Genomic DNA, 13,183 nt, shown 5'->3' with positions numbered 1-13,183 from the left:
TCTGCAGTTGTTGGTAGTTTTTTTCTTTTAATAATCAAGGTAGCATGTCTCTGTCTTTACCCTTTGCTCCAGCAAAATTGATCAAAGACTCATTAATATTCTTCTGTGGATCACCCAAATTGCAGGCTTGCTTAGGGTAAGTTCTGCTATTCGCTAAACATGCTTCAAAGTCTGAGGTGCAAACTGTGCAATAATGTTTTTAATTTTATTTATCCAGCATAGTGGTGATGCTTGTCTACCTTACCTGAGACATCTGAACACCTCAAATTCCAAGATGCCTTTGGGTCATTTCAGATCCTGCCTTGGGTAACTTGTCTTGCAACACCTCCCTTCACCAAACAATGGTCGTTAAACGCATATATTCTGACCAAAAGAATAAAGTGTATCTTTTCCTAGATAAAATAAACAACATTGGCTCACAATTATTCAAACATGCAAATTATTTTTGGAACAATTGGATGTATTTCTTGTTTCCCTCTATTTTGGAATATTCCACCTCTTTAAAATACTGCTTAAGAGGTGTGCTTTTTTTAAATCTTGATTCCCTGACATTCAAGAGACTGATGATGTACTTTCCACTTCCAAATGAATTCATTTTAAAGACAAAACTATGAAGTACAGCGCGCGCGCGCACGCACACACACGCACGCACGCACGCACGCACGCACACACACACACACACACACACACACACACACACACACACACACAGGGCAAGCACACTGAGGAACAATACACAGTTTTACTGCAAGCAACAATTTGTCCAGCCATTCCCTGGTAATAAATAAATTTTATCTATATTGGGTGAGTGTTTAGCATTCCCTCTTCAAGGTGAACCAATTCACAATTTTCTACACAATTTATGCCACTGTATATAATTCAGCCTTGCTGGTCACAGTATGTCAGCCTACTCCTTTGTGTAGAGCCTTCTTAAGACAAACTGTGGCCCCACACACAACTCCAGAGAAATAAGAGGAAATGATTTTTGGGTGAATACTTCATTCAAATAAATGGGGCTGAAAAAAAAGCAATGTTTGCCTTTGTGAGTGAAAGCTGCATCCTATTGAAGCCAAGGGCAAGTCTCCAAGGGAGATTTAATGTTTGTGTGAATGACAGCTTTTGAGAGAGTCAAGGAGGAATTCAGAGAGAGGGGTACCTCAGTGTCAAACAGTGAGTTGGTTTCATATTTAGTCATGCTTACACCAAGGCCACTGAAATCAAGGTCATGGTAATTTAAGTCCTACTGCTTTCAATGGGTATACTTGGAATAGGAACTAAAACTGGATCCAAGCCAACACGTTTTGGAAAGAAGGGGCTCCTATTCAGGTACAGCACTATTTTCTCTTCTTAAACTGGAAAACAAATATTATTGAACTGATTAGGGTCAACTCTCAATGAAGGATGCATCACCGTCAATAGCTCTTAGGACAATGTTTTCATTTCTCATAATCCCTTCAGTAACCTAGTAGAGTAGACCAGGATTGTTACCTTCACATTATAAATTGGAAAGGGAAAAGGTAGAGAGCTGGCAGTTTACCTCATAGCAATTTCATAGATGCAGAGGGATTGGGACCAGAGGGCCATGGGTTCAAACCAATAGTTAATGTCCTATTATGAGTCCCAACTAAAAGTAGGTAGACTGAATCTATCTCTAAATGGTAAGCAACACATATGTAAACCCCACTGAATTAATGGATCTACTCTATTGGGCATTAGCAATATGGATACTGTAAGAACACCTATAGCTGATGGGATAGCTCAGGAAAGTAGATATCTGGCGGTGAAGCTAGAGGCTGAGAGTTCAGTTCCCCATTGGGCATCCCAGAAGAGCCAGCCTATGTGGCCTTGGGCAAGCTGCACAGCCTCAGGATATCCCCAGAAAGAAGGGAATGTTAAACCACTTTGAATCTTTTTTTTTTTACCTAGAAAACCCTGGAAGGGGTAATCATAAGTCAGAATCTACTTGAAGGCACACAACTGTTATTATTAAGAACACCTATATCTGCAGCAGTGTAGGATGCTGTTTCCTATCCCTGGTAATGAAAATGTCTCCTACAATAGGTCCTATGGGGGTTCATCTAAAGCCTTTGATCCATGTGAAGCAGAGACTGTCCCACAACTTGAAAAAGCATCCCTGCTATCATTTAAGGTTATGTATGCCTGATTCTAAAGCAGAATAACATGAGAACCTATAAAAATTTCCCGAAAAGAAATGTTGGTAAATTAGGTTAAAGAATATGAAGTTCTATAGATTGCTGTTACACTTCTCTCCAGCTCATGTTTTCAGGGCTGAGCAGCAAAAGATTATTTCCTTGAAACCAATGAGTGTTACATTCTCCAAAATTTTCTGGGCTGAAGGGAATCTAGTTCTTATTAATCAGAAATAGAAGTTTAACCCACAAACGCATAGTAGGTCTCCTCTCGCAAGAAGAGATACTTGCTTTTTGTTTTCCTCAACATTTCCCTTAGTGCATTATTTCACCCTCCAGCTCCTCCAGAATTTCCTATTAATTTCATACATCCAGGCAAACACACACCAACACCAAGAATTGGTAAACGACAGTATATCTTCAAACCTGAAGTTGGTGTCAGCATTGAGTTCAACTAGATGCTCCTACTGATGCGTAAAGGAGAGGAGAGGAGCACCATCCATATGCCTTCTAAATAGTATTACGCTCATATACGCGGCAAACAAATATTGAAAAAAATACAATAATTGGTTAGGTTCTTGCTGTTATGAAGCTGAAGCTGTCGGTGTGTACGATTTTCCTTTATAATAGTTTCCTCGAGGTTCTCAGCGCTGGTGACTTCCGAAGCTCATGGAACAGTCCGGACCAAGCCGACCTCTTCCTATTTCCGCGCGTCAATATTGTGTTTGTTCAGAAGGGGGCGTCGTGAGGGGTAGGCGAGAGGATTTTAGGAAACTTCTCACCAACCCGTAGCTGTTTGTTTGCAATGCCTTCCTTTACCACATTTGCCTGCTCTGCACTAAACCGAGGCCTCTGTTAGGCGAAACAACCGATGGAGCAAAGAAAAAGACGGCACACACTCTCCCCTCCGCCCGTTGGAAACAGAATCTGTGGAGAACACTGCCGGGGAGTATGGGGTTCTCCATTTGCTTTTGAGACCCTGGTCTCTCTCGCATACACACTTCACCCCGGTTTAGCTATCGATCTTTTGAGGTGCGGGTGTGTGGCCACTAAATGTTGTGACTGACCAGAAAACCAAGCTAAGTCATTACGCGTATGTTCAAATTTATTTAAATAGCAGGAATCGAGAACAAAATCATCAGGCCGGATACTCCAGTAAGGAGACCAACATATCAAAGGATTAAATATGAGATTAATGATAAAACTTTAATTGTTTTTGCGGAGGCTGCTGTCGTTGTTAATCTTTCAGTTGCATTGTGTCTTCCTTTAAAGAAAATATGACATTAAAAAGACATGCTCGCTCTTTCTCTTCCCATTCATTACCTAATCTTCATTTCCTCTCAGTCCCTCCTGTAAGGGACAAAAATTATGTATTCTAAAAGAAAGGAGCTATTAGGACTAAGAAAACAAAATTATTAATTGTTCTGTTTGCATGCAAGTCCATCCACAGATTCCTCCCTTCTCATCCTCCCCGCCCGCCCCCTTTCAGACACTAATATTTGAAATCAATTTACTTATCTTTTCGAAATTTTGTAATTATGACCGCCATCATGCTCTGAGGCATCTTCCCCTTTTTACAATGTATTTTATACAACCATTTTTTCAAAATAAAATGAAAAATGCTCTATATGCCACCAAAGGTTTCATTGGGCATTTTTGAGGGTAAGTGGGTGGGACTGTCTCTCTTTTATTAACCTTGTTGGTTCCTCCTCATTTGATAGTAAATCAGCAACTAAAGGTTTGAGCCATTTTATTTATTATCAGAAATCACATAATAATACAGTCAATTTATTATTATCCTTATCATCATCATCATCATCATCATAATTATTGTGAAACAACTTTTTACATGACTATAATAAAGCTGGGTAAAACGTGCTATGACAGACAGTTGCATAGGTTCTACATTTAATAGCTTGAGGTAAGAAACATTACATATGGACTATATTGCAAATGATGGATTTTAACAACAGGAGGAAAACTAGGCTAGAAATTTACAAGCAAGGAACCGAGCCACGGACATCAGGGACTAAAACACAAGACGAACAGAATTCACACAGAATAATACTTTGATGCAATCTGGAAGAGGATATTGCATATATTTCGGCTTCTTCATTCGTTGTTCCCCAACCCTTTTCTTTCTTAATATTTTTCACTTCTGTCCCTCCCCCTCTTTTTTTTAATCACTGTCTGAGCATTGCCTCACGTTTACCATAAAATACCAAGGAGACAATGCTCGGGAATCTTGCTGGTGGGTGGTGGCCTTTCAAAGCTCCATAGCCCCCACTCTTCACTGCAGATGGAAATTGCTCTCAGCACCTAAAAGACTAGCAGGATAGGCTCTTTTTCCCATCCTTTCTCTCTCTCTCTCTCTCTCTCTCTCTCTCATTCACCCATTCATTCTCTTTCCCCCTATATCTCCCCTTTTTAACCCCTATTAGGTGGCGATAATTAAGTGTAACCCTTCCCTATGAAGTTGCCCAGTAAAAGCCACTTGGGGATTTTCTTCCAAATGCCACGTTTTGGAACCGGCCGGCAAGTCACCTATTACAGGTTTTCCAGGATGAGGAGAGCAAGGGGCGGTGAAGCTTCTACCCAGCCGTTTTTTAAGATCCCCAAATCAAGGGCAACATTGATATCTCCGGTGCTGGGAGCATCTCTCACCCTCAATCCCCTGCAACCCCAAGATTTCCCTGTACATTTAAATTATTTACTGCAATGAAGTGGTTCAGGTTGGAAATTTTGATCTAAGATAATTCCTTTTAAAAAACAGACAAACCTGCACCCCCACACAAGAAAGGTGGTTCACAAGGGCTATGACACCGCCATCATCCCAAGGGATTTCTGATCTAGTGAAAGGATAGGAATCCCCAGGTTTGTCACAGCACACAGAAGCGACGCGCGCGCGCACACACACACACACACACACACACACACACACACACACACACACACACACACACACACACACACACACACACACACACACACACACACACGTTCGTTGCATGTAGATGAAAAGAAAAAGGGTGCGTGCCTGGATTATTGCACATCATTGGCACTGGGTTCCTATTTTTGATAAAGCCATTTTTGGGCCGGTGCCGACTCTTCCTTTACCGGGAAGCCACTTTCCTGGGAGGAGGATGATAGCCTTAGCCCCACACCCCTCACTCAGACCCAAGAAGGATTCGGAGAGTGTGGAGGGACTAAGGAGAAGGAATGTTGACACAGCCATGGAGGAAACAGACAGAAAGAAAAGGCTGCCCCGGAGGAGATGAGGTTGGAAGGGGAGTGCGGGGGGGGGGGAGGGAGGAGTGAAGAAGTGGAGGCATTTTAAGGACTAAAACGGCATCCTTTTCAGCTCGTAAAGGCGAAGCATTCCTGCCACCGGTCATGACCATGAACGCCTGAATACGAAGCACGTGGTGCCAATTGAGTCTTGCCCAGAAAGCTCTGCCTTTGTCGTAAAATTAATCCCTTCTGATATAAAACGAATGAAGCAAAGCCTGTAGTAGCAAAACTCGGGCTTCGACCGTCTTGACCCCTCTCAGCCTGTTTGCCATCCCAGCTCATCCTTCCGTATTTTTTTTTTTCGTTTTAAAGTATGTCACTTAGAAACCAAGCTCACTGAATGACAACGGGGCTCTGAACCCTAGCTCAAAAAGCCGCGGTAAAGTGTGTGGTGGGCTTTGGTGAGAAGATTCTTGTCCTATCATCCTCATTGCACACACCCCCCGCCGCCGCCGCCGCTGCGCTTCTCTTCCCCTCTAACCAGGAAATAGAATTCTTGGAAAGTTTAAGGAAAGCTCTGGCATGCCAGAGAATCTAATCCATATTTTCTCCAGGAAGGTGTACATAACAAAGCGATGAATCGGCCAGGCAATTTCGCTCTACGGTCTACCCCTCTAAGTAAGAGCTGCTGATAAAGGAAACTTACATGGGGTGGAAGTCCCTGGGAAAACAGGAGAACTGGATAGAAATTACCCTACAGCCCCATAAGGCAAATCTGCTGTTCAAGCCCCCCCCTCCTTCCTTCCCTCCCTCCCTCTGCGTGAGTGTGCGAGTCTGTGAGAGAGAGATTGAGAGAGAGCGTGTGTAGAGTGGAATAAAGCAGCACACCCCATAAATGTTCACAGTTGGCAGCTTCTGCCTATGAAAAATCAGGAATGAAAATAAAGTCTATGCATGTGTGTGCGTGCGGTAGTAGGGACAGACATACACTCTCTCGAGCGTGCACGCACGCACGCACGCACACGCGCACACACACACACACACACACGGGTGATTCTTGACTCTGGAAGACTAGCTGTCATTTTTTAAATTCTTTAATTCAATGTCTAACCAAATGTAAGCAACATTAAAAGGAAGGAAAGGCATTCTACTCCATTTCGAAAGCGGCAACCATTAAAGAAGGCGCTAACGTTAGACTATATCTCAGGAGGGGAAGGGAGAGGAGGGGAGAGCTATTAATAGCTTAATTAGCTCCAAGGGGCTGCCACTATAGTTAATATATAAAAAAGTAGGCATCCCCCGCCCCTGAACCATCAACTCGATCATCAATAAACACAACAGTATAATAAGCAGCACAAAGACTCCTTCTGAGGACTTGCTATGAAAAGCAAATTGAAAATATTTTTAAGCATTCTATTGCAGAGGTGGGGGGAGCGGGAGACGAAGGGGGAAAGGAAAGACCCATCTAGACAGCCTGCTGCTTCAACTAGGATTGGAGAGACAGCCTCTGAAAAACTTCCTTTATGGCTAAATAACATGACGAGCAAGGCAAACGCTTTCAGAATGTGTTTGTTTGATTAAGAGGGGGAGGTATTGACATTTTGCAGCCCAAGCCTCTGCGTGTTTACTCAAAAGTAATCCCACGGAGTGCAGTAGGGCTTTCTTCCCGAAGAGATGTGTAGAGCCTTGCAGCTCATGAAGGGGATCTCCACGGGCGGCGTGGACGCCTCCACCAATGAGAGCGTCTGGAAGCCAGCATCTCTCGTCGCACCCCACCCCACCTCACTTCTTCATAAAATTATATTTAAGTAGCACCAAGATCCCCTAAATTCCTAAGGGGGGGTTCATCCAGCTGTCTCCGTGTGTGTAAGTGAGCGCGCGCACGCACACAGAGCCCTCCTATATTTTCCCTCTTCCCCTCTCTGTGCACATACCCGCATACAAGCATTGCCCGTTCTCTCTCTCTCTCTCTCTCATCCACTTCACACATCCACCCTAAATCTGAGATATTCATGGTTACACATCCATATATCCGGCTAACCTCTGTTTTAGAAGTGGTGAACCCAGTTCTTCGTCAAACTTCTCTTGAAAATAAAGGCTGACAAATAAAACACCGGCTCGCCACTCTCCATCAGAATGGTTACAGCTGATTTAAGACGAACGCCACATCCACTTAAGCTTATACTTCAGAGGATGAAAAATCCCAACGCACTAAGCTGGTCATAGGCTAGAGGAAGAGCGTCTTCACTTGCCTGCCGGGCGGCTGCCTAGCCAAGCCGAGGAGAAGTCAGCCGAAGACGAAGCACTGAGTGGAAAACGGTTTACCTGGGAACGCTTGGAGCAGGCCAAACGGACAGTCTTGCCGGGAACTCAACGCGGCCATTCAGAATCTCCTCAGCATCGGCTGAGGCCATCCTGGTTTGTCGTAGGAACCCATGCTGATGGACGAAGGGGTCTGGACTCACGGCTGGGCTCCCCCAAAGGTCCAGGAGAGGAAAAGGGCATCCTTTCTTCACATTCTTTCTCTAAACCAAACACACAGAGAGACACACAAACACACCCGCCTTCTCCTTAGCTTTTGAAAAGGATACTGAATTGGTTTTGTTTTTAAAGAGAGAGGGGGAAAAATAAGACTCTAAACCAGACAGGTAGGCGTCCCAGGGCCATCAGCTGGGATGAAGGCTTAGAGAATCTTTGTGATTACCCAATACGGACTTGTCTGAACTTTTAAAAGAAAGAAAGGGCTTGTTCTCTCAGGAGGAGTCTTTTCTTTTTCATTCGTCGGTTCTGAAACCAGATCTTCACCTGCTGATCGCTCAGGTTTAACCGATCTGAAAGCTCCCTCCTTCTTTGGCGAGTAATGAATTCATTGACCATAAACTCCCCTTCCAGCTCCGCTAGCTGCAGTTTAGAATAAGGTTTTCGCTTTTTCCGGGACCTTGTGTGCATCGGGTACCAGGGAGCACCTAAGAACAGCGTGATGGAAATGAGATTTAACGCACAGGGAGAGAAACAGAGATCAGGAAAGAGGGACATTGTTTCAAAAGCGAGTATGAGTACCGTTCTCCCTTCCACCCACCTTTTAATGACTCTTTGCAAATATGAAGCGCACGTTTCTGTACAGGAGGCAGCAGATGCTCTAGTGTAGAGAGGGAGAAGCGGAGGTGTACTTGGCGGGATGGGGATCCCTACATCTGCATTTCAGATTGGAAGACCCAGGACTTCTAGGTCAGGCATACCACCTAAGCCATCCTCGGAACGGCTAGGATCCGAGGGGGAGTTAGAAAATCTGGCTCGCATTTCCCCTAGTACACCGACTGACATATAAACCCTGCTAAGCCAACCAGTGGGCTTTTTTGGAGAAAGCGTTAAAGAAAAGGAAGGGAAAGGAAAATACTATACTTCAGTCTGGCGGTTCAAATCAGGTCATCTAAAACATTCCAGAGGTATCCAAAGGCTTAAAGTAATGCCTACGGGCAATCTGGCAATTAAAATACCAAATGCATTAGTGCGGACTGGAAGTGGGAGGTGGAAACCTGAAGTGTGGGGAAAAAGGGATCTCCAACCTACCTTCCCAAAGATAGATTCTGCGGAGGGAGAAGAAGGGGCCATGACCATTCCAGAGGCACTTTTGGCCCTGGTTCCCTGGTCTGGCATTTAAAGGGAAACTCATTAAAAAGATCATTTCTCTTTCTCTCAAACGGTGCTTCCGTTTAAGGGTAGAGATACACGTATTTATGGCGCCTCGGAGCTTGGATGATGGGGAGAAGAGCAAATGGCTTTGAAAGCCAGCTTTCCTCGGAGGACTGGCCACCGTGTGCCCCCAGAATTTCGCCCGTGATGCCCATTCGAATTGGACACAGACAGCTTTCCGAAAAGGTCCCCTTCAAAGCTGAGTCTGCCTCCTCCTTTTCAGCGAGGGCTCTAACATCATACTTCAGCGAAAACATATTTTTCCTATTACTATTAAGAATAATAATAATCCAACAACAACCACAACATTCACATTTAACATTTCTATTGGCAAAAGCCCTTCTCGCAGCGAGCGGCAAATAAAGAGTTTTGAAGGCAGCAGGAGGATTAGACGGAGTGGGAAACAGGGTGGGGTGCGGGGGTGAGAAGAGAAAGAGAGAGAGTCACAACCACCGAAACTCTGTCTGTCTGTCTGTCCCGGCCATCTCGATCTCTTTTATGGGATATTTACATGTTTATAGGCTTTTCTTTTAAAAGAAGCATCACCTAATAAAGCGCGAGGCATTTGAGTGCTACCCCTAGCGGCCTCGGCACAAATAGACATGCTTCCAGCTCAGCTGCTAATTTCATGGAATTTATAACAGCGAAGAGTCGCTAGCGGAGTTTTCGAGCGAGTTAGCCAGGCAGCCAGTGTGCGAGAAGGAGAAGGGGGAGAGAGAGAGAGAGAGAGAGAGAGAAAGGAGAAAACAGGAAAAACAAAACAAAAATAAATAAAGAAGGCATTGCATACATTCGCACTTTCCCCCTTCTTTTTGTTCTTCTCTTAATTATTATTATTATTATTTTTCCTCCCCCTTGTCGCACGTTCTTTCTTACCCCCACTGGAAAGACTGCTTCCTTGGTTGATAGGGGACACCATTGCGGTCGGCTCGCTCGTGGCGCCCTTATTCCCTTCATTGAGTAAGGAGGAGCTGGAATCAGACTCCAAAGACTGACAGGAAGGGGGATCGTGGGGCACCGCCTCAGTAGCCGGATAGTCAAATTTGCCGAAAGTGCCGCTCATTCCATTGGGGATCCCCGACTCGAGGGGCATCAAAGCATTGTCCCTAACCCTCTCTTCCCTTTTGAGGGGCGCGTTCTCCGAGCACGCCTCTCTATAGTAGCACTTGCTCTCTTCCACTCTAGCTAGGTCGCAGGCTCGGCTGAAGGAAGGGTTAATGGACACGGGGCTGCTGAGATAGGGCTGGGGATATCCGTTGCACGGCTCTGAGGAAGCCCAGGGTAAAGAACAGACATTGTCCCTTCTTGGGTAGGAGAGAGACGGTAAGCCGGGTAGCTGTCCTCCGGAGGCTCGGAAATTGGGGAAATAGAAGGTGTCTCCCGTATGGATGTTCACCAACGGTCCCACAAACCCAGGATTAAGGAGATTATGTTCGCCCATTTCCGCGGGCCTGACCAAGAGCTTCTAGTTTATTGCTATCTGACATTAAACATAGTTAAACCTAAAGGTCCACCCTATTGGTCCGGAGGGGTCACGTGAGCGCCAACTTGCGTTGGAGGAAAGGGTGCCACCCACCTTTAGCAATTTGAGACAAAACAAAACATTAAGTTCTGCCTTTCGTTTTTTATAAGCTCTTTTTAAAAAAAATAAAAAAAATCATAAACCATTTTATAAAATAAAACAACGGGCTTTAAGCACTGGCCTGAGAAACCCAAAGTATTGTAAAATACATGTACATACATTCCCACCCACCCACCCCCCAAAAAGAAATGACACCCGTCTCCCCCAGCTGCGTTAAGGGTCCCTTCAACAGCTGGCAAAATTAAGCAATTTTCTCATTAATTAGCTCCTTTATTAACTAAAACAGTTGAAATTTACAATATCTCCCAATAAATTACTATTAGATATTGTGTCATATAAAGTTTACAGGCTCTTTAAGGAGACAAACGAGCCTAACCGCAACAGGCTCATACTTACAGACGAGAGGGCGGAAGAGTTTTAAAATCGCTCCAACCCTTCCACCTTTCCCAGAGGTAGGTAGCTTCTCTTCGCCAGTCTAAAGTCTTACGCATTTATTTTAAAACAAGCAGACACAAAAGCAAGTGATAAGTACTGTCCGAAATAGGACGGCGTTCAAGGGATTTTCCCCCTCCCCCATAAAAATGCGGATATATTATTCTTCGTTCATTCCAGCTGGCTTTTTCACTGAAAGGCTCTGCTTTATGGAATGAAATCTTTAGACAAAGGAAATTGGGACAACACCCCCTCCTCCTCTTGTCTCACCTGTCGTAAGTATTGCACCCATTGAAAGTTATTTGAATCCTGTTTTGTTTTGTTTTTAAAGCAGCGCTGATTAAGACGGCGGTTGGGGTGGGGGGGGGAGAGGAGGTGATCCCTGCAGGGCTCGGTCCTGCCGAAAAGGCGACCGCTGAGGGCGGATCCTGTCTCAGAGCCCTAGATTTGAGAAAGGAACCTTAAAAGTCAATCCTGATTTAAGGACAATCAATCTTGGTTATTTCAGAGAACAAAGGAGAGTGGCCTTATCTTGGACGGGGGGGGGAATTCTCTCGCCTCCGTTTCTTCCTACCTCCCCCGGAAAAAGAAGGAGGAGGATGAATAAGAACGACTGAGGAATTTTCTCCGCGACCAACTTCCAAGACTCCTGGACTCCGCAGACAAAATTACCGTAAATACTCATGTATAGGTAAAAACTGATTTGTGGGAGGGCTCCTCAAAGCAATCCACCCCCACCCACCCCGCTCGCTACATCCCGCAGTAAATAAACAAGCCAAAAGGACAAATAAAAAGCGATAAGTCTTTTTTTTTTTAAAGAAGTCCTATTATGATGGGCAGAAATCCAAGATTTTGAAATTCCCCGAAATATATTATGCTGGGCTTCCTTTACATTAATGCCTACTCCCCTTCTCCCGACACGCTTGGTCCTTTAGTTTCCCCCAGCTATGTAGGAAGGGGGGGAATCACGTGTTAATCAAATAAACACTTTTATTTCCTAGTTCTATTAAAGGGCCAGCTTCCCGAGAAGTTCCCATTCCTTCTCCACGTGTCTTTCATACACCTATGTGTAAGTAGACATCCTTCCTAGGACATACCTTGAAGTAAGAACTCTGTCTCCAGCTGAAAACTGTCAGTCCGTCCATATGTAAGGTTAGTACATTTTTAACCTCTTCAGGTGGAACACAGCAGTTCCTGGTACCTTGCAATTTAAACGAATATATTTTGCATCTGTTAAGCCTTTTAAATAAACAAAAAACCACGGAATAAGCAGTTGTATAGCCTGGTTTGTAGATGATTTAAACCGCATACGTATTTGGATATTTTTAAAAAATATTTATTTTATCGGTGTGACATTCTCTGTAAGATTTTATGCCTTTAGAGAGGCTCCATGGCTTTCTCCTCTTATCAATAGTTTGATATTAGTAGTATGAGAAGAGTAACCTCCGCTTCTCAGAGGTCTCCAGGAGATATTTTAATCCTCTTTACATATACTGTATATAGTCAACAATATCAGGGAGGGGGAAAAGAAACATATCCTAATAGCAGACACGCAGCTTCCCACCCAAGACCACCATTCCGTATTACAGAAATATTTTTTTCTCCTCTCAAGAAAAGAGAAGAACAGCAAACCCGCCCATCTTTGAGTTATTGTGAACAGCAATTTTCTAAAACACCTTTTCACTTAAAATAAAATGTGGGCTATGATTTGTGATCGATGGTTCCTCTGTTCCTTCTGTAATACTAACACCCCTTAGACCTTTACAGACTCATTGATTTTTTTGAGAGTTAAGGCGCTGAAGCTGCTTAAGTTTGCAATTCAGATGGTCAGAGAAGCGGCTAGGCATCATCAATATATTTTTGGGTGAACCCAACTCTATATTTATTATTATTATTATTAGGATTTTTATTGTCATTTATCTCATCGTTATCATGTTCCTTCTTGTACCCTTTACAGTGACTCACACTGAAATAATTATGATAGGTTCAGAGAAAGGAGGGAAGGAAGAAAAGAGACAGAAGACAAAAGAAACAGAGAAAGGGTAAATTCTTCGTTCATGAGAGGAATGATTGTTAAAAGTGATGCCAATTTTGC

The 13,183-nt window shown here is 44.0% G+C and overlaps 1 protein-coding gene across 1 annotated transcript; it reads right to left on the bottom strand.

Moving 5' to 3' along the window:
* Positions 1-8,108: 8,108 nt before the first annotated feature.
* On the bottom strand, positions 8,109-11,227 carry HOXC12 (homeobox C12). The gene is made up of 2 exons (XM_020784461.3): positions 9,951-11,227; positions 8,109-8,347 (listed from the first exon to the last, which is right to left on the bottom strand). The coding sequence occupies exons 1-2, from the start codon at positions 10,513-10,515 to the stop codon at positions 8,109-8,111; spliced, it is 804 nt and encodes a 267-aa protein (XP_020640120.2). The 5' UTR covers positions 10,516-11,227.
* Between the last annotated feature and the right edge of the window lie 1,956 nt (positions 11,228-13,183).

Source organism: Pogona vitticeps, chromosome 2 (assembly GCF_051106095.1).
Source record: "Pogona vitticeps strain Pit_001003342236 chromosome 2, PviZW2.1, whole genome shotgun sequence".
In the NCBI taxonomy this organism is placed as follows: domain Eukaryota; kingdom Metazoa; phylum Chordata; class Lepidosauria; order Squamata; family Agamidae; genus Pogona; species Pogona vitticeps.
The sequence above is the reverse complement of the archived record's forward strand: the minus strand, read 5'-3'. Positions and strand labels throughout refer to the sequence as shown.